We start from the raw sequence: 20,202 nt of genomic DNA, 5'->3' as shown, positions 1-20,202 counted from the left end.
AGAGACAATGCTGGGTCTATAAGTGGCTGAGCCACAATGGAAACTCCTCAAATAATCTTAAACATGAGAAATAAAATAATATAACAAAGCAGATTCTTGAATTAATGAAGCCCAGTTTCCCAAGGATGGGTCTCACTTTCTTAGACTTGTTAACCAAATAGTATGGATGCTCATACACATAATGACCCCAAATTTCATTGTCCCCAAAAGGTTTTTGGACCCCTCACTCCTACCCTCCTTATGCAGACACATACACACCCTCCAAAATTGAAAGCAAAGACGGGGCTGCAATGACTTCCCTTTACAAGTTCCTGCAAGTTCTTGCCCATGTGTCCTGAATTCACAGCAAAATGAAAATGGCTCACCATCAATGTATCTGGTCCTTATGAGCAAAGAAAAGGAAATGTGGACATTTAAAAGATCTGTACTTTGGGAGTTCCTGTCATGGCTCAGCAAAAATGAATCAGACTAGTATTCATGAGGACGCAGGTTCAATCCCTGGCCTCACTCAATGGGTTAAGGATCTGGCATTGTCATGAGCTGTGGTGTAGGTTGCACTTGCAGCTTGGATCCTGGATTACTGTGGCTGTGGCGTAAGCCAGCAGCTACAGCTCCGATTCAACCCCTAGCCTACGAACCTCCATATGCTGAGGGTATGACCTAAAAAGGACCCCTACCCCCAAAAAAAGATTTGTACTTTGAGCTCAATTTCCTTCAAGGCTTTTTGTGCCTATCAGAAATTCACAGTGTTTTAGGTAACACATAACGGATCTATACTAAAGCCTCTCCTCCAAGGGGCTTCCATCCTGAAAGCATTTATGTGATCTAAAGGTCTGTCCACATGTAGATGATGAGTGGAATGTCTGCCAACCTCCTTCAGCTGGATTCCAATCACCTGCCTCTGTCAAGGTGACATGACCAGGCCAGGTAGATGTTTCTTACCAAAAATGTCCTGCGAGCAGGGGGCCCAGAGGCTAAGAATGCTTGGTGTAAAAATCCAGCTTTTTTTTTTTTTTTGACCATTAGGCAATAGATAATTTGGGCCTTCATTTCCAATTCAACTCAATTTCCTGAACAGTTTCCCCATCATAGTGGTAGGGAAGCACAGACTATAGATTACATGTCCCACCACACAGAACTCTATTTTTGGAAGGGAGCTGCTGGCATGAGGACAGTGAGGCTCCCTGGGGAGGTGACGGATGGAAGGTTATAATAAGATACCAGTTACCCCTGAGGGTTGTGGATCCAGACCCAGGAACAACGGAGAAGGAACTGAGGAATTGGCTCAATTACCTTTTTTTCTTTTTTAGGGCCACACCTGTGGCATATGGAAGTTTTGGGCTAGGGGGTTGAATGGGAGCTGTAGCTGCTGGCCTACACCTCAGCTATGGCAACTCCGGATCCGAGCTGTATCTATGACCTACTCCGCAGGTTGCGGCAACACTAGATCCTTACCCACTGAGTGAGGCCAGGGGGTCGAACCTGCATCCTCAATAGACACCATGATGGGCTCTTAGGCTGCTGAACTACAATGGGAAAAAGGAAAAACTAAATGGGTCAGAGAAACATAAAAGGGAAAAAAAAAGAGCACAAGCCATTTTTAAGTCACTGGTGGAAACCTGAGTAAAGACTAAAGGGGTTGGGGGAGGTGCTAAGAGTTGGGACAAATGGAGAGGGGCCCATTGCCTGAAGGAAGGGCTGAAACTTCTCGCCCTGGATCCTTAGTCCTGAGCAGGACTGGGTCCTCGACTAACTTAAAAAGAAATAGGCTAAGCACAGCAGTGACACAGCTGCAAACACCCTGCTACCCAGAACAGGGTGAGGCATTCCTGACTGTTATGTACACAGGCTCCAGGAGCATGAAGGACCACAGAACATTTTCAGAAGTGAACCAAAAAAAAATTATACCTTTTCGGGCCACTAAACATCCAGCACAGAATTCCATGAATACATCCATGGGGCACCCCCAACTGTGTCCATCTAACCACACTCTTGAGGAGTTCCCATTGTGACTCCTCAGGTTAAGAACCTGACATAGTATCCATGAGGATGTGGGTTCGATCCCTGGCCTTGCTCATTGGGTTAAGGATCTGGCATTGCTGCAAGCTGTGGCACAGGTCACAGATGTGGCTTAGATCTGGGATTGCTATGGCTGTGGCGCAGGTCACAACTGCAGCTCTGATTCAACCCCTTGACCAGCAACGTCCATGTACCACAGGTGTAGCCGTAAAAAGAAAAACAAAACAAACAAAAAAACTGAAAACACTCTACTGAGTAATTACCCACTTATAGTAAACACTTTTTAATGGCAGATGAAAATAGAGGGAAACACAAATAGGCAAGAAAAAGAAATGAATAATGGAGAGAGATTTTAAAAATGTCATCAGTAATTATGTTGGTTACAATTTAAGGGGCACCAGGGGTGATAGGCTGCCCAGCCCTGATCTGGTCTAAACTTCCAGAAGGTCAGAGAATTGAAGCTTAAGTTCTGGTGATCTGGAGATTTCTGACATGTATCTTTCCAAAGGAGACACAATCCCACTAAAGAGATGGCAGTTTCTGGAGTTCCTGCTGTGGTGCAGTGGGTTAAGAATCCCACTCTAGTGGCTCGGTTTGCTATGGAAGTGTGGGTTTGATCCCTGGCCTGGTGCAGTGGGTTAAAGGATACAGTTTTGCTGCAGCTGCAGCTAGGATTTAATTCCTGGTGGGGGAACTTCCATATGTCTCGGGTATGGCCATAAAATTTTTAAAAACAGAGAGAGAAAGAGAGGGTAGTTTAAACATATTATGATTTGGCTCATTAGTCAATCTCTAAGCTTCTAGAACTTAAAGAACTCCATGATCCAGAAGACCACGGGTAGATTATCACAGGGGCAGACCCACATACACCCTCTGTCCTGTCTTCAACTGAAAATTCCTCTAAGAAAAGGCTCTGACACAATACTGTAAGCCAACCATATTTACAAAATAAAATACATTAAAAAAATTTAAAGGCTCTACTTTTAAGGCATATAGAGAACTAAAATAAGCCAAGGAAACCCTGAACTGCATGATGCTTCTTTTTTTATTATTACTTTTTCTTATTAGCCATATCTGAACTGTTGAAGTAATTAATAGTGAAATCTGTCAGGCAGCCTTTCAAAGCTCATTATTTTATCAAGTTCACGTACACAAAATATTACACACGAGTACACACATGCTTAGCAACAGTAATATACAGGGAGCAGTACTTTGGAGAAATTAAGTACTTCAACAAATGCTATAAAAATAGCATTTTAAAGCTTAACACTGAACAATCAAATTCCTGTAAGAAGCCTGATCTATCTGGGTCTAGCCTTAGGGCTTGGTTCTGATATTTATTCTTTCTCTCCTTTCTTCATTCCCTCCTCCCTTCCTCCCTTTCTTTCTTTCTTTTAAATTTTATGGTTAGAGTTCCCGTTGTGGCACAGAAGAAACGAATCCAACTAGTATCTATGAGCTTGAGGGTTCGATCCCTGGCCTCGCTCAGTGGGTTAAGTGTCCGGCGTTGCTGTGAGTTAGTGTAGGCCAGAAGCTATAGCTCCAATTTGACCCCTAGCCTGGGAATCTCTATATGCTGTGGGTGCGGCCCTAAAAAGCAAAACAAAACAAACAAAAAAAGGAAAACTATGTCGTGGTTGGAAGATGACAGAAGAATGTTAGTAGGGGCATCAAGGGTTCCAAAGCTTCTTCCCTCCTCTGCCAGCCTGGAATCCAGGTCTAGACCAACATACACTTGTGTGAAATGTCTCCTCTTTAAAATATCAAAGTAAGACCCAGGAAATCTGCTTTAAAAAATGAAACTAAAAAAAGAAAAAAAAAAGTATGGCTGTATCTGTGACATATGGAAGTTATGGACCAGGGATTGAATCTGAGCTGCAGCTGCTCATCCATCATTGGATCCTTTATGTACCGGGCTGGGGATGGAACACGCACCTCCACAGCAACCTGAGCCACTGCAGTGGGACTCTTAACCCACTGCACCACAGCGAGAACTCCTGATATTTCAACACAGAGGTAGGGCTCTGAAGCCATGCGGTGGAAGTCACGTGTGGAAGACTGGCTTCCACACCACTGTCACTTATGAGCCGTGGGATCCAGTGACTGGGCCTCAATTTCTCCATCTGTAAAATGTGATTGTGCTTATTTCAGGGTTTTCTAGGTGTTCCACTGCTTTCCAACAGCCCCCCTTCTCCATGTCATCATGATCCCCAAACCTTCTAACTTCCTCACATACCACACTACCGTTCCCCCTCACCAACTCCAAAAACTACTTGGGCTTGGATTCCCCAACAGGTAGGCTCAACCCTGTCTTTTCTATACTCGAAGCCACCCTCTGTCTGGGCCCACCTTCACCCACCTTCACCTCCCAGGGCCCTCTGGGAGCCCCTTATCTGGGAAGGGGGGCCGCCCGCCTCTTAGGGCTGTGCCAGAATGCTTTCCTGCTCCCTTCTGAATGTTTCAGTTCCTCAAGGGCCCAGCCTGGGGCCTGTTTCCCCCGTACCCCAGGCTGAGCCTTCCTGCCTCCCATCTGCCATTTAATGTCACTGTCTTAAGTGGCTCTTGAATTCACATCTGTTTGTCTACTCAGTGATTTCATAAGTAACTCAAGGAGAGAAATCACATTTTTCTTCCACAGCCTTGGAAATGAACATAACAAAATGCAAGGCATGGGCTGAATATCTAATACACACCAACTCCCTTGAACAACTCTATTTAGATTCCTTTATGTTTAGATTCAATCCAGTTCCTATCAAGTCATCCACACAACTACTAACATAGTCCTCTTCCATGAACTGCATTATAACTAACCTTTCACGTGGTTCCCTATTTCTTCTTTCTTTCTTCTTCTTTTTTTTTTTTTAATGGACCCCAAGGCATATGGAAGTTCCTGGGTCAGGGGTTGAATCCCAGCTAAGCTACAACCTTTGCCGCAGCTGTGGAGATGCCAGATACTTTTAACCCACTGAGCTGGGTCAGGGATTGAATGTGTATTTCCACAGTGACTCAAGCCACTGCAGTCAGATCCTTAACCCACTGTGCCACAGGGAGAACTCCTATGGTTACCTATTTCTACCTCAAGAGTAGGAAAACATGCTGTGGTGCAATGGGATTGGCAGCATCTTGGGAGCGTTGGGATGTGGATTCAATCCCTGGACCGGCACAGTGGGTTAAGGATCCAGCTGCGGCTCAGATCTGATTCCTGGCCTGGGAGCTCCATATGCTACAGGGCGGCCAAAAAAAAAAAAGGAGTAGGACAACTCCATCTCATATGTATGCTTCCATGGACTATGACGGAGTTCATTACACCATCTTCCCCTGATGCCCAGGACTCCAGAGAGAGGAATGCGAGGCAGAGGATACAAGAGCTTATTAAGTAGTCTGGCATGTCAGAAATCAAAGCTGGGAACTCATGCAAGCACTCTGACTTGTGGGTTAACAAGTCTGCCAAGCCAGCTCCTTTGAAACCCTGGGACTCTGGCAGAGTGGAAATCCCTAGGGAGACGGGATTTCTACAAGTGTCAACGACAGTCGCCACATAATATAAGGAGAAGAAAACACAGCTATCTTTGTTGCGATTCTGCTGGGAAACTTTCCATTTTTCCACTGCTGGCTGTGCCCAATATACATCCTGAACTCTCTGGGAATCCTTGAAGATGCTGGCCCTCATGTGTGTTACACGTTACAGCCATGCAGACAGACCTCTGGTCTCACAGCCAGTCTAGGATCCGCATGCTGGTTACAGCAGAGCAGATTTAAAGACCAGAACGGGCAGCCTTTCACACACATAGGAACAGGAGATTTATGACTCAGGTAATGGGACAAACCTCTCTGTATCTTTTCCTTTCCTCTGAAGTATCTTGGATTATAAAACATAGGATTTGTGGCTTTCCATTCCTAAAACATTAGGAATGTCAATTTCCTAATCACGCTCTAGAGGATAATTCTGGCAAGATCTTTAAGTTTATTAAGCCGAACTCGAGTAAGAGGATGCTCCATAACAAAACATCTTCCAGAGAACACCGTTTTGCTAGAGCACCACAATGTAATGACAGTATCAAGGATTCGCTTAGTCAGAGAGAGAAGAGATTTAAGCAACCTAAGCCAGCCCTTGGCTAATTCACCCACTTCTGGATGGCTGAGGGTGGCACACAAGGATGCAGATGTGTGTGGATTGCTGACCAGTTGTTTTTAAAAACCTCCAGTCCCGGAGTTTCCATCATGGTGCAGCAGAAACAAATCCAACTAGAAACTGTGAAGTTGTGGGTTCCCTGGCCTCACATAGTGAGTTAAGGATCTGGCATGAGCTATGGTGTAGGTTACAGAAGCGACTTGTACCTGGCATTGCTGTGGCTGTGGCATAGGCCAGCAGCTGTGGCGTAGGCCAGCAGCTGTAGCTCTGATTAGACCCCTAGCCTGGGAGCCTCCATATGCCGCAGTGCAGCCCTAAAAAGTAAAATAAAAACAAATACAAAAAAACCCCTCCATTCTCACAGCCATGAGCAGAAAAGAAGCCTGATTATCACACGCCATTCTTAAACACTTCCTCCCGTCTTTAAAACCATCCAGGGTACTAAACATTCAGCATCCAGACTTTCCAGACAGTGATTACAGAGACAGATAGACAGAACCTTTGGGCAAAGCTGGCCCTGCCTGGTTAGACTGAAGCTCCTGGGAGAGCCCACTGTGACTGCACCCTGCCTGGCCCCTCTCACCCTCTCTGTTTAGCCCCACTGCAGACGTCACCTCCTCCAGCAAGCCCCTCCACACCATTCTGTGCCTTCCCCTGCAGTGGGCTTTCACACATGCAGCCCCTTCCTGCCCTGGGCACCTGCAGGCCTGGCAGGAGATGCTGGGAACAGAATCAAGGGGTCACATGCTAAGGGGCCTAGCACTATTTCAGAGAAGTCTCAGTGCTGGCGTGGGGTCTACAAAAGGGACAGTTGGTCCAATAATGCCTGAGGCAGAGGGTGCAAATGTATGCAGGCAAGGGGGTGAGAGAGAAGACGGGCTCTTACAGAAGGGCAAACAGCATGGCCGCACCAAAGAGGAGTTGCAGGACTGTGTGTGTGTGTGTGTGTGTGTGTGTGTGTGTGTGTGTGTAAAGTACATAAAAAGGGGTCATTCTAGCCCAGGAGCCTATATTTCAGTCTCTAAAAGAAATGGGCCCTTATTTGAGGGTAAAACAGTAAACAACCAAACCCAGGTTTGCAAAGAAGCCCAGTGTAAGGTGCCGGGCCGAAGGCTTGGGGGGATTCTGTTGAGCAGTTGTTTTAAAGACTGTGGTCATGGTGGGGGGGGTGTGCAGGGGTGGGGGGGGTCACCAAGATTTCAGACTGGAGTTGGCAATATGCTGAGATCCATTTTTTTTTCAAATATTTTAAAACCACAATCTGCAGGAAATATGTTTTAACCCCATGTACATGCTTATATATGGGCACACGTAAATACACAAGTGTACGTGTACATGCTCACCCACCGAACATCTCACCCAACTGTAAGAGGTCCACGGCCCTGCCACATTCATCACCCCATGCAGGGGAGAGAAGGCAACAAGGTGACTCAAACAGCAGGCCTGTCTGCATGGGTGTCTCCCCCACAACAACCTGATTCCAGGTTGCTGCTGACTTGAAGCCACCTTAGGGCTGCTTGTGTTACTTAGGCAGTGATTTCTCTTTTGCTTTGACCTGCTGCTCTTTTGCAGCCTTCCTGGCCTTTTCCGCCTCATGGCTTGATTAGGTATTCATGGGCATACTTCATGGTCAAGCTTTTAGCAAAGCTCCTCATCTGCTCTACTGATTTCTGCATGATATTCTGGAGTCAGCCTGTTGTGACTTTTAAAATTAAACAAAAGAGGTTGCTCTATCCTACTGTTGTTTTATAGAGTATTCTGGAAATGCCTGAAGCCCACGAACATGGACCTCAAAAGAAACACTAACATGTGATGTTAATTCTGGTCTTGACAACCCAATCCTGCACAGCTGGAGCCGCCTGGCCTGCCCTACGCGATATCATTGGCAAATGGAAAACGGCCACCGTCAGCACTGAATGCACACGTTCTGCTTGTGTGCTGTCACTGCTAAGGGAGCTTCCTGGGAAACGTCTAACAAAGCATGTTCACGTGTATCATTTTAATAGCTAATGTTTATCAGGTGTTTAATAACGTGCAAGGCACTGGTCTAAACCCTCGATCTGGATCATCTCCCAGTTTTCAAACCAGACCCATAAGAGCTGTTGTTTTCTTCCTTCCTCCCTCCCTTCTTTTTTTTAGGGCTGCACCTGTGGCATATGGAAGTTCCTGGGCCAGGGGTCAAATCAGAACTGTAGCTGAGGCCTATGCTACAGCCACAGCAACATAGATCTGACTGCATCTGCAACCTACACCACAGCTCATGGCAATGACAGAACCTTAACCCACTCAGTGAGACCAGGACTGAACCCACATCCTCATGGACACTAAGTTGGGTTAAACCACTGAGCCACAACAGGAACACAAAGGCCCGTCATTTTCTAGAAGATGAAACTGATCTGTAGAAGATTAAAGAAACCTGCCCAAAGCCAGAAGGCCATGAGGCCACAAGGGATAAGACTTGAGTCAAACTCAGGTTTGTCTGCCTTTAGAAGCCAAACTCTTAACTGCTGGGTCCTATTTTATCTGTTCCTCCAAAAGCATTTTTCTGAGGCTTAGAGATACCCACTGACAGACCTGACCGCCATCAAACAAGCACGAACATTGAAGCATCAGTGTTAAGTCAGCCCCCTCCACCTCCCTCACTGTCCTGTAACTTGGTACCTGCCCCAGCCCTGGGCAGCAGTATCCACAAGTAGACAAGCACACAGGAGAAAAGAAGGAGAGAGAAAAAGCTCCTCCAGGGTCTCAAGTGCAGGGTGAAGCTGGCTCTCTCACCCTCTCTCTCTCTCCCCCACTTCACCACATAAAGTCAAAAGGAAAACAGATGAAAGAATGCACATTTAGAGGTGGCAGGAAAAAAAAATGAAACTAAATATGACTTTAGCCTAATTCAAGGCAGCTGTATAATCTGTACGTTCAGAGGCAGAGAAATTGTTTGAATGACAGAACAGAGGTAGTATGTGGATTAAACAAGAACACGTGTTTAAATATTTAAAGACCATCAGCATCTTGCCATGCGAAAGCCAAGAATAAGAATGGAAGTGAATGGAATCGAGTTAATATATCTGTCTACCATACAAGAATAAAATAAGAAAATGCCCCAAAAGAAAGCCTTAATATTGGATGCTCTGGATTCAGCGCTGCAGTGAGAGAAGAAACCCCACAGGCTGGTTGACCATGGTTTCAAAAGAGCGCGTTTACAGAAGAGATTTTACAATCTAATCATGCAGAGGCCTAGAAAACAGATCAATAGCTTAAACCAACTTTTAAACAGCTATTAAAAATCCTTCTCTAAAAACAGTTATAATCTCCAAGCTGGATGAAGTCTGGCATGAACATTAGAAATTATTAACATCCTCAAAATAGGTTTTTGAAAGCAAATTATGATAAACCAATTTATCCTGATCTTCTCTTCAACAAGCTATTATTTCAGCTCTAATTCTGGCTATCTAATTGTTCCTGGATCTTTGCTTCTTTCTCCAGCAACACGCTCAAGAATTTAAATAATTATTAGGCTCTATGGAGCAATAAATTCACTTTAATGTCCCCCTCAAACCTCCTAATTTTTCAATAAATATTTGTCAATGGCAATTGAAAGTAAGGCTGTTTCTATTTAAATTCTGCCACAGACCATAGTCCTAGTTTGAGAAGCAGTTTAAATAGAACACTTACTTCAAAAGCAAAATTCATTCTGATGAACGTGCCAAGTGAAATTAGAAATCCACTAATGCTAATTGGATACACTGTGATTGCATTAAACTTCTGAAGATACTTTTTATGACCCTTCACAATTTCCTATTAACACCCATGCCCACTGCACTGGGGATGTTCCTGCAATTTGACAAAATACAGGTTATTATGCTTAGTAACTTTTCATCTCTCAGGCTAAAGAGATGAGAAACCACCACTTCAGACAGGAAGAGAAAATGACATATGAAAAGCCTTCAAGAGAACTTCAAGAGACAGAGGAAACATGGTTTGTTTCATTATATGTAAGAATTAGAGAGGTGGATCACCATGAAAACCTACAAAAAAATCTGAACTTGGCCTATGGAAAGTATAAAAAAAGTCGTGAATGGTTCTGCAGATAGTAAGTTCAAGGAGGTCTATCCATCAAATATATCACACCTCTCTGGTGGTGGCGAGTGGGTTCAGGGCATTGGCGGTGCTGATCCCTAATAGCAGGATCAATGGATGAGGAACACATGATCCTCTCTGAGTGCACACATGATCCACTGGTACCTCTATCAGAAGCAGAACATGGGCCAAAATAGAAGGGCCAGAAAACACCAGTGTTCTTACAAATCAAACTGGCACAGAGCAGAAGACAGACCCCACAGGTTTATGATTATGAACCCATGTATGATTATAAACATACGGTACTGACAGAAAAGGGAGGATCCCTAACTCCTTGCCTGAGGCTCCAGGTGGCCCCTAAACACAGGTGCATCCCTGAAATCACTGAGGCTCCAGGAGTGATTCAGACAATGGAGAAAGAGAGAAAGAGCATTGCACAAGGCGGGCATCTCCTTTCTCTGAGGCCATTGACATGCAGACCTCTGATTTAACCAACAAGTATGCAGGGCTCACCGTTGCTTCCTTATAGAAACCAAAGCTTCCTTCTAGGAATGTCCTGGTGAGGGTGGTGGCCCAGCACAAAGCAGGGCAGGTCAGGAATGCGGTGCCAAGTCCTACACTGGCCCGCAGTTGGGAGGTCACCCCTCCCCGTGTCCTTCCCTCCTCATTCAGGGTGCACATGTGCTACCTTTTCTTCCCATTTCACACAGCCGTCTTTAGCCTGCGTGGCCTGAGGCTGAGGGATGTTTAGTCCTCATTGAGGAGAAGCTTAAGGCCAGAGATAACATGCACTGCCTTCTGTGCCAGTTCTCCAAAAAAATGTGTTGGGCAAGGAGGCAGGTAACAAGGCAAATTCCAATTTTCCTAATGCAATGGAGACTTTCCCTCTTGTACAAGATACAAGGTTTTTCCAGTGCAAAACATCTATTTTCTCACATCTGCCCAACAGCACCTCAATTAAAAACATGCCCATCAGACTGACAGAGTTTCCTTAACTGCACGGTTCCTGTCATGCTGCACACAGCAGTAAGGCACTTAGTGGCAGCCGCAAGGCAATTTTCCAGTGAGACTTGTTAATCTTTATATAGTCATCCTCATGCAGCCATCAAAGTGAACTTAATGACAAATCAGTTAAAATAAATTACTTTGAGGAACTTGCAAGGATCAGATAAAAAGCAAACCATATGTGACATCTCTTTGGTCCTGCCTATGATGACACATAATTGTTACCATCTGTGCTGTTTGTTCTGTCTGCCCAGCCTACCCCACCTCCACTTGCCCCCAGATCCACTCTCTGACCTGTGCAGGAGGTGACCTCTGTGGATGGCAGGACTACATCCACATCAGCTACAACTTGCTCTGTGGCTTCCAGATGGGCTCAGCCAACAAAAGGCAATGGAAGGACTCAGAGGCTGGAGAGAGATGTTGGGGTTCCCCCCCACCACCACCACACTTCTACAGCCAGGCAGCCCTCTTCTTTCCCCTCACTGCTTCAGGCCCGGTGTGCTCACAGCCTCTAGCTGCTGCCTGTCGATGGGTGCCCTGCCAGCCCTTGCTGGTTTCCATAAACTGCATCTCTATCAACAAGCCCTTCATGGCACCTGTTGCTGACCCAGCTCCCCACCCCCACCCCCCATGAGCAGCCAGAGGCTCTGAGCTGGGGTCACTTACATGGACCGTGTGGACCAGGTCAGCTGCCAGGCACTGCTTCAGCTTCTCATCGCTGCTGGTCCCATGAAGCACCAGGTCAGGCATGTATGTGGGGCAGTAACCCGCCAGGAGAGAGCGGCCAAAGTTTCTCACGTTGGGGTTGCTGATGCTCCGAGACCTAAAACCACACTGATCCATTAGAGCATCCACCTGGAATGTATTCCCTTCCTGCACTGCAGCCAGAAACAATTCCCAGTGACACAGGTGAGAAAACAGATTCCAAGTGGTTCACATCAAGGACCCTCCAGCGAGCAGGTTGTTGGGGTGGGAAAAGGAAGGGAGCTGAAGAGAAAGTTTTTTTCGAGAGTAAGAACAGGGAGAAAGTAATATTCTGATGATTGGCTAGGAGTCTGTTCACTGGCCTCACACAGAAGAGCCACCAGGCAATCTGTGTTAAGACAGTGAAGAAAGTAAAAGTCTAGGAGTCTTGGTGAAGTATGGCTATAGAAAGGCGACACACCTGCGCAGGGTGGCTGGAGCCAGGACATCGGGAATAGAAGACATCTCTAATTGCTGCTTTCAGCCCCGTCAGACCAAATTACTAACCTGATGGATGTTAGGAAGAGGGGCTGTTTCCTGACCACTTCATGCTGCTCCGACCGCAGGGAGAAGCCACTCAGAGTGTAACCTGGTACCACCTCCCAGGCTGGGCGTCTGCTGCGGAGGTGGAACCCCTCACAGAAAGAGAAGATGACACTTCCTCCTCCCAGTGGCCATCACATCCCTTGGCTTCTCCCAAGTGACTCAAGAAAGCAAAGATACTGCTGGCCTCCTGGCTCAGACCTCAGCTGCCCTAAGCCCGCCATCATCCCTGGAGACAAACGCAGGCCAGTGTGAGGGTACTTCTGATCCTTAGAGAAAAGAACCTTAACCTGTAACTCAACCCCGGCAGCAGTGATGGTGGGTGCTGGGGACAGCATCTGACCCCAGCCCTTACCTGGGCAGCGGCAGCTCCACCTCCAGAGACCTTTCAGGCCCGTCAAGGTCACCTTCACGATTGCTGGGACCCAGATCCAGCGAGGCTGAAGCGCACGCCTCGTCGTCACTGGCCCCGAGGGCGCTGTCCAAGCTTTCGTTTCTGGGGATGTCTCCTTCCACTCTGAAGCTGGCCTGACTGCTGGCGTCCCCATCGGGAACAGGTCCCTCGGTGTTCTTCCCCCGCGTACCCCAGGTTCTCCCCCGCGCGCGGGCAGAACCCACAGATGCACACCAGCCGGCAGGTGCGCTGGGCAGCCCCGCAGCATCCGCCACGACCTCGGTCCTGACACTGCGAGCCTCCACAGAGCCTCCGCTGCTGCCAGCAAAGGCTGCCGGGAGAACCCCGGGGGGCGCGCAGGAGCACCTGGAAGCCGGCTGGTCCTGGGCCCCTAGGGCTGAATCGTCGGCAGCCGACCCAGGGCAGGCTGAGGGCTCCACGCACCAGGCCTGCAGCCGCTCCTCCATGGTTTTGGTGCGACTTTCAAAGTCCGACTCTGGAGACGCGGAGCTTCCGATATGGAAGGTGACCTTCTCCCAGGGCGACCTCTCCCGGGAATGAGCATCTGGGCACGGCCGGGCCCCGGATCGGTCCGGCAGCATCTTCGGCAGCTCTGCTCTCACCTCCTCACCCATCTTCAGTCCTGGCCCCAGACCCGCGCAGCTGGGGAGCCTCGAAGAGCCACCTTGGGGGTCCTCCTTTTGACTCTCCTCATCCCCGCACGACATGCCCTGAGATCTCCAAGCACCGGAGTCCGCGGGACTCTGCCCGGGGCCCCGACTTCCTTCTCCGTCGACTTTGGGACATGGGCCTTTGATGTCGGTGCCCGCTTGGGCCCCAGCCAGTCCCTCGGCCGCCGTCGGGGTCAGAATGGGCGGCAGCAGGGCAGGCTCGCTCCTGACCGTGACCACCACGTACTCGGACTCCTCCACTTCCCCCCTCTCCAGGGCCGTCGTGATACTGCTTCCATTTAGCACCTGCTCGTCTTCACCGTGGTTCCCGCTCCACGTCAGCTGGTTCTCTTGCAGTTCTGAGCAGCGGAGGAAGTAGGTCAGGACGTAAAGTATGCGCTGGACCAAATCCTTCTGCTTCCCCACCACCACTGTGCGGGTCAGCCGCACAGGAGAGCCGATGGCTCCATAAAGGTCGCCTGGGGAGCAGAGTAGACACAAAGACAAAGTTGTCTGGGTGAGCATGTCAAGGGTATGTCAGCCTGAACAAGAGAAAAACAGATGACTTGTTCCTGAGCTAGAATCTGTGCAGTGCACAAATGCCACAGTGTTAGTGTGTATCAGATACACTTGCTGATATATATTGTATATGGGGTGGAGTGCACACAGGTTGCAGGGCTGGTGTGTATCAGGTGCACCTGCTGGTATATATGGGGTGCACTGCACAGAGGATGCATCGCTGGTGTATACGGGGTGCAGTGCACACAGGATGTAGAGCTGGTATGTATGGGGTGCAGTGCAGAGGGGGGTACACAGTTCCTGGCAGCCATTGCTGGGTCTTCCCAAGCAGCTTGGTGGGCTGGCTGGCTCCCATCTCCTAAGCAAGGTAAACCGCAGAGCCCTGGATATGTGACCAAATCAAATAATTTATCTTGGAAACTAGAATGGATTTTTTAGAAGAATCCCAGGACAATAGGCCTTGGGGCAAAATCTAAACTCTGGGATCCCTGATCTCTGAAATGCAGTGAACCAATTAAAAATGCTTAATGACGTGGTCTGCTCAATACACACACATACCAGACTCAATTTGATTAACAAGAAGAAAATCACTTTGTCATGAATAATGAATCTGTTTTTTCTTTTTTTTACATTACTCCACATGAAAATTCTAAAGGAGAAAAATGTCCAAGTTATATCCCAACACATTGTTTGAAAACTGGCTAATGAATCACAAGCACCTGGCTTAAAGGTGAAAGTAGGGAGGGGAATGTGTGTACACACCCAGCAGTGCAGGCTTATGTCCCAAGCATCTGTCCAGGGCCTGACTATTAAAATGACTGCATTTGGTCATCTGAGTAACACACTTGATGGGCTGTGCCTTGGACCTTTGATAATAATATTATTGACAAGTACAACAAAAAGCCAACACTGACTGAATGTGTGGGCACAGTGCTGAGTGTTTACCTTGCTTACATCTCCCTGTAAGCAACCCCGAGTCAGAAACTGCTTCAGGAATAATCAGAATGTTGGAATAAATCAAAACATGAAAAAATCGTAAATAAAGGAGAGGTAAATAAAGGTAACAGCTATAGAGGAGAACCAGAGAAATTGGACTCCACCTGGAGGGAGGAGGGGAGGCATTTATTAGACAAGACACACTGGTAAGGTTAAGGTGAGGGAAAAGGGAGGGGACCGTGAGAAGTGCCTCCTCTGGGGAGGGTTCCCTGGAGAAAGGCTCCTGAGAAAGGTTCAAGGGCAGGACAGAAGTGCACCACACAAGCCTCTCCATAAAAAGAATAAGTTACTGAACTTTCTCTGAGGCTTTTCCAACTGTCTGAGGGATTGTGCGAGAATTCAGGACAACTCAGATCTGTGGTCTGATGCTAACACAAGTGGCTGTTTTGGAAAACACTTTTGAGCAAGTACTACTGTTACTTTCCATGTCCATGTTTGCCCATGGTGTGGGGTGTCATGGTCACGACAGGAATTCACAAGACACTACTGTTAAGTCAATCCCAGTGTCAATGAGGAGGATGAGCATTGCATACCCCAAATCTGGTATTAAAAACCACATTGGAAAGGCCACTCAGAATGACAAGATTAATTTTTAGCAGTACATTTAACCTTTGGTATTATGAATGGACAGAAGTGAAACAAAGCGGGGAGTTCCCGTTGTGGTACAGCGGAAATGAATCCAACTAGGAACCATGAGGTTGCAGGTTCAATCCCTCGCCTCGCTCAGTGGGTTAAGGATCCAGCATTGCTGTTAGCTGTGGTGTAGGTCACAGATGTGGCTCAGATCCTGCATTGCTGTGGCTGTGATGTAGGCCAGCAGCTGCAGCTCCGATTTGACCCCTAGCCTGGGAACCTCCATATGCTGTGGGTATGGCCCTAAAAAGCAAACAAAACAAAATAAACAAAAAACAATAAAATAAAATACCATTTAAAAAAAGAGAAGTAAAACAAAGCAAGCTACGAAAATACAACTATAACAACCTGTGTAAAATAGAGAGCAATGTGTGGAAACAGTGCTGCAGTTCACAGTCTAACTCCACAGAATAAGGCATTACTATAACATTCTTACTGGACCTTGACCTTGAACGCAACTTTTTGAGTCCTGGACTGGTGAAGCCATTAATTTTAGAGTGAGATTCCCTTTGTTTCCCCAAGTATAATTTCACACCATGAAGAAGAGGCTGCACAAGGATGCGCACAGACTTAACACGTGATATCGTCACATTTAGAAATGGCTCAGGAGTTCCTATTGTGGCTCAGTGTTTAACGAAACCGACTAGCATCCATGAGGATGCAGGTTCAATCCCTGGCCTTGCTCAGTGGGGTAAGGATCCGGTGTTGCCATGTGCTTTCATGTAGGTTGCAGACAAGGCTTAGATCCCAAGTTGCTGTGGCTATGGTATAGGTGGGCAGCTACAGCTCAGATTTGACTCCTAGCCTGAGAACTTCCATGTGCTGCAGGTGCTTTTCCTAAAAAGCAAAAAAATTAAAAAATAAAATGAGTGACCCGGCAGCACAAAACACCATGTTTCCTAAACATCCAGCGCCCTTCTCTTCACCATGGAGTGAGAACTACTTTCTTTCTAGACTGTTGTTCCACAGGCAGAACATCAGTGGCCTGTTCTCCCCAGGAGGAACCTAAGGGCCCAGGGGGGAGTCTGGCTCACAGTTCTTCCCTGAGCTCAGTACTGTTAGGCTGTGGGAGATCCATTCCTAACACCCACAGATCCTCTAGCTAATTCATCTAACCCATGGCCCCTGCCCAAGGGCCCTGTGCTTGCCTTTGCACACAACTCACGACCCAGGATGCAGGGGAAGACATCCTCATTGCCTGTGTTACAGTAAGGAGCCTACAAGAGGTTTAGAATAGAACCTAATGAATGAATATGTGCAAAAAGCACCCCGAATAGCACTTGGCTCACAGGGACAGTTTCATTAGTATTTTTTTCTCCTTTTTTGGCCACCCTGTGGCATGTGGAATTCCGGGGCCAGGGACTGAATCTGAGCCACAGATGTGAACCACGCCACAGCTGGGGCAACATCAGATCCTTTAAGCCCCATTGTGCAGGGCCAGGTATTGAACCTGCATCCTGGAACTGCAGAGATGCTTCCAATCCTATTGCGCCATAGTGGGAACTCAACGGTTTTTGTTTCATTTTTTTTTTCATTTCCTATTATAACATGCTGTTTCCTAAGATGACAGTGCTTTTCCCTTGCCTGCAATTCTTTTTCTGGAAAATGCCATTTAAACATTTCCTCAACTCTGTCTTCCTTGAAAGCTCTCCCCGCCCAATCTCTTGGTGACTCTCTGATACTAACATCTTCGTCAGCAGCACTGATAACAAAGCGGCTTCATGCACAAGCAGTTTCATTCCCACAGTGCCAGGAACATCCCCACCCGCCTCACAGGTGAAGAAGCAGAGACAAAGAGCGAAGACTGACTCTCTTAGTCCAGCAGCCTGGCCCCAGCCCTGCCTCACCCTCTACACTGTACTGTCCCTTGAATCCTTCCACACACCCACCAAAGGAGTAATTAGGGCATTCCCGGTACAGTCTGCCACCTCCATCACCAGCAGGCTTCCCAAGGCTGAGCTGCATGTCCCCCAGCTCCCCAGCCTGAGTCCAGCGGGAGAACAGGGTCTGGAATGGAGTGACTGTGCAGGCCTGACCGGTCATTGCAGATGCCTGTCGAGGGGGAGGCCTCTGCTACAGAGAAGCCCTGGCCCCTCTGCCACCAGCCATGCCAGGTCCCTGTGCCAGTCCCAAGCACAAAACTTAGAGGAGGCCAGCGCAGCCAACCAGCTAATGCAGGCAGTGTCAAGACAGTCTTCGACTTCAGCTCAGATCTAAGAGGGGATGAAATCACAGTGTGTGTGTGACTTTCTGTTTTCTCTCACTTTCCTCCTAGCCAATCCATCCTTCGAGGTCAGCGGTTTTCAGTCAGGGGCTGTGCCCCCATCCGCACTCTGCCCCCAGGACACTCAAAAAATGGCTGGAAACATTTTCCATCACTACAACTTTGGAAGGGCGTTTTCACTGGCAGCTTATGAACAGAGGCCAGGGATGCTGCTGAACCTCCTATCAGGCACAGGACAAGCCCCCCCACCCCAGCCCCCAACAAAGAACTACCACTCGGGGGTTGGCACTGTGGGTGGGTGGCTGTGGGAAGACACAGCAGACCCCAGGGCTTGAAGAGAACAAGGTCCTGGCTGGCTGGCTTTACAGGTAGCATCTGTGGACCAGTCTCCCGCCCCCTGCCAGCCCGATGACAACCTTGAATAGCCAGGTGTGGGGGTGGGTCGTGGGGGGAGGCAGTGTGCTGTGCTGCCATCCAAACCAAACATGTAGGACTCTTGACGGTGATCACTCGGCTCGTGCGTCGATGAAGAACGCAGCTAGCTGCGAGAATTAATGTGAATTGCACGACACATTGATCATCGACACTTCGAACGCACTTACGGCCCAGGTTCCTCCTAATAACTAAAAGCTCTAGCATGTTCCTTTTTTTAGGGCCACGTGTGCGGTATATGGAAGTTCCCAGGCTAGGGGTCAAATCAGAGCTGTAGCTGCTGACCTATACCATGGTCACAGCAATGCGGGATCCAAGCCGAGTCTGTGACCTACACCACAGCTCACGGCAACACCGGATCCATAACCCACTGAGCAAGGCCAGGGATTGAACCCATGTCCTCATGGATACCAGTCGGATTTGCTACCACTGAGCCACTCTAGCGTTCTCCTATTTCGTCCCTCAGTCTCTGAATGGTCACCTCAGGTACTGACCCAGCTGTGCCCACAGAGGATTGTATGGGTGCGTCTTGGCCAGTGTGTTCACCAGCTGAGAGGTGCGTTTCTCTGAGAAGGCCTTGATGGGAGGGTGATCGACGGGCATGACGGTCGGGACCCAGGCCAGGTGATAGGTCAGCACTGCAGTCAGCAAGGCAGCAAAAAACCTCGGAGAAACGGGAGAAAAGAGCACCAGGTGAGTCAGTGACAGGACATCCATCAGCATCAGATCCAGCAGCTGGGGATCCAGAGAGTGGGCGCTTACTGGTTCTTGTTGATCTGCTCTATCAGGAGGGTGAATTCCTTGAGGAAGCGCTGGCATAGCTGGGTTTTCTCCAAGGTGCTGGACATCATGGTGAGCCACACAGGCTCCGCTATCCTCGGAACAGAGTACAGGCTCCAGACGGTCCCTCTACAGAAAAGAGAAGGGATGCACGGAGCTGCCACAGGATTACTGTGGGCAAGCTTCATATAAAGGAATAAAGAGGGAGTTCCCGTTGTGGCGCAGTGGTTAACGAATCCGACTAGGAACCATGAGGTTGCGGTTCGATCCCTGCCCTTGCTCAGTGGGTTAACGATCCGGCGTTGCCGTGAGCTGTGGTGTAGGTTGCAGACGCGGCTCGGATCCCGCGTTGCTGTGGCTCTGGCGTAGGCTGGTGGCTACAGCTCCGATTGGACCCCTAGCCTGGGAACCTCCATATGCCGCGGGTGTGACCCAAGAAATAGCAACAACAACAACGACAAAAAAAAAAAAAAGGAATAAAGAAAAGAGCAATAGCTGGACCTACCCCTAAGACATTCAAAGCAGCATTTAAAACAGGGGGTCAGTAACTATGAAGCATGAGCCAAAACTGACCTGACTGCACTTTTTTTTTTTTTTTAAGGGCTGCACCTCCCTCATATGGAAGTTCCCAGTCTAGGGGTCAAATTGGAGCTGTGGTGGCCAGCCACAGCAATACCTGATCCAAGCCATACCTGTGACCTATACCGCAGCTCACAGCAACGCCAGATCCTTAACCCACTGAGAGGGGCCATGGCTCAAACCCACACCCTCATGAACACCTGTTGGGTTCTTAACCCACTGAGCCACAACAGGAACTTCACTGACGGCACTTTTCTTGGTAAATAAAGTTTTATGGTAACATAGCCATGCTCAATCATTTCCCTATTTTACAGCACTGCATTTGCACAATGGCAAAGTTGAATAGCTGTGACAAAAACCGTTTACAGAGAAGGTATACTAACCATCAATACAAAATATCCATTTTTTAAAATATTTTATTTTCATGATTCCTTGTGTCAGAATTTATGCCAAT

General features: G+C 48.0%; 1 protein-coding gene across 4 annotated transcripts in view; it reads right to left on the bottom strand.

The window, feature by feature from the left end:
- Nucleotides 1–20,202, bottom strand: part of FNIP2 (folliculin interacting protein 2) — a 132,879-nt gene that overhangs the window by 11,909 nt on the left and 100,768 nt on the right. For 3 of the 4 annotated variants that reach the window (XM_047751645.1, XM_047751646.1, XM_047751648.1), the window contains 4 exons: nt 19,152–19,298; nt 18,884–19,053; nt 12,876–14,064; nt 11,900–12,056 (listed from right to left, as the gene is read on the bottom strand). In XM_047751645.1, coding sequence (XP_047607601.1) covers nt 11,900–12,056; nt 12,876–14,064; nt 18,884–19,053; nt 19,152–19,298 — 1,663 coding nt within the window. Of the gene's footprint in view, nt 1–11,899; nt 12,057–12,098; nt 12,750–12,875; nt 14,065–18,883; nt 19,054–19,151; nt 19,299–20,202 lie in introns of those variants that run through there. The other variant, XM_047751647.1, reaches the window with a different exon arrangement.

Source organism: Phacochoerus africanus, chromosome 10 (genome assembly GCF_016906955.1).
Source record: "Phacochoerus africanus isolate WHEZ1 chromosome 10, ROS_Pafr_v1, whole genome shotgun sequence".
Classification (NCBI taxonomy): Eukaryota; Metazoa; Chordata; class Mammalia; order Artiodactyla; family Suidae; genus Phacochoerus; species Phacochoerus africanus.
The sequence above is the reverse complement of the archived record's forward strand: the minus strand, read 5'-3'. Positions and strand labels throughout refer to the sequence as shown.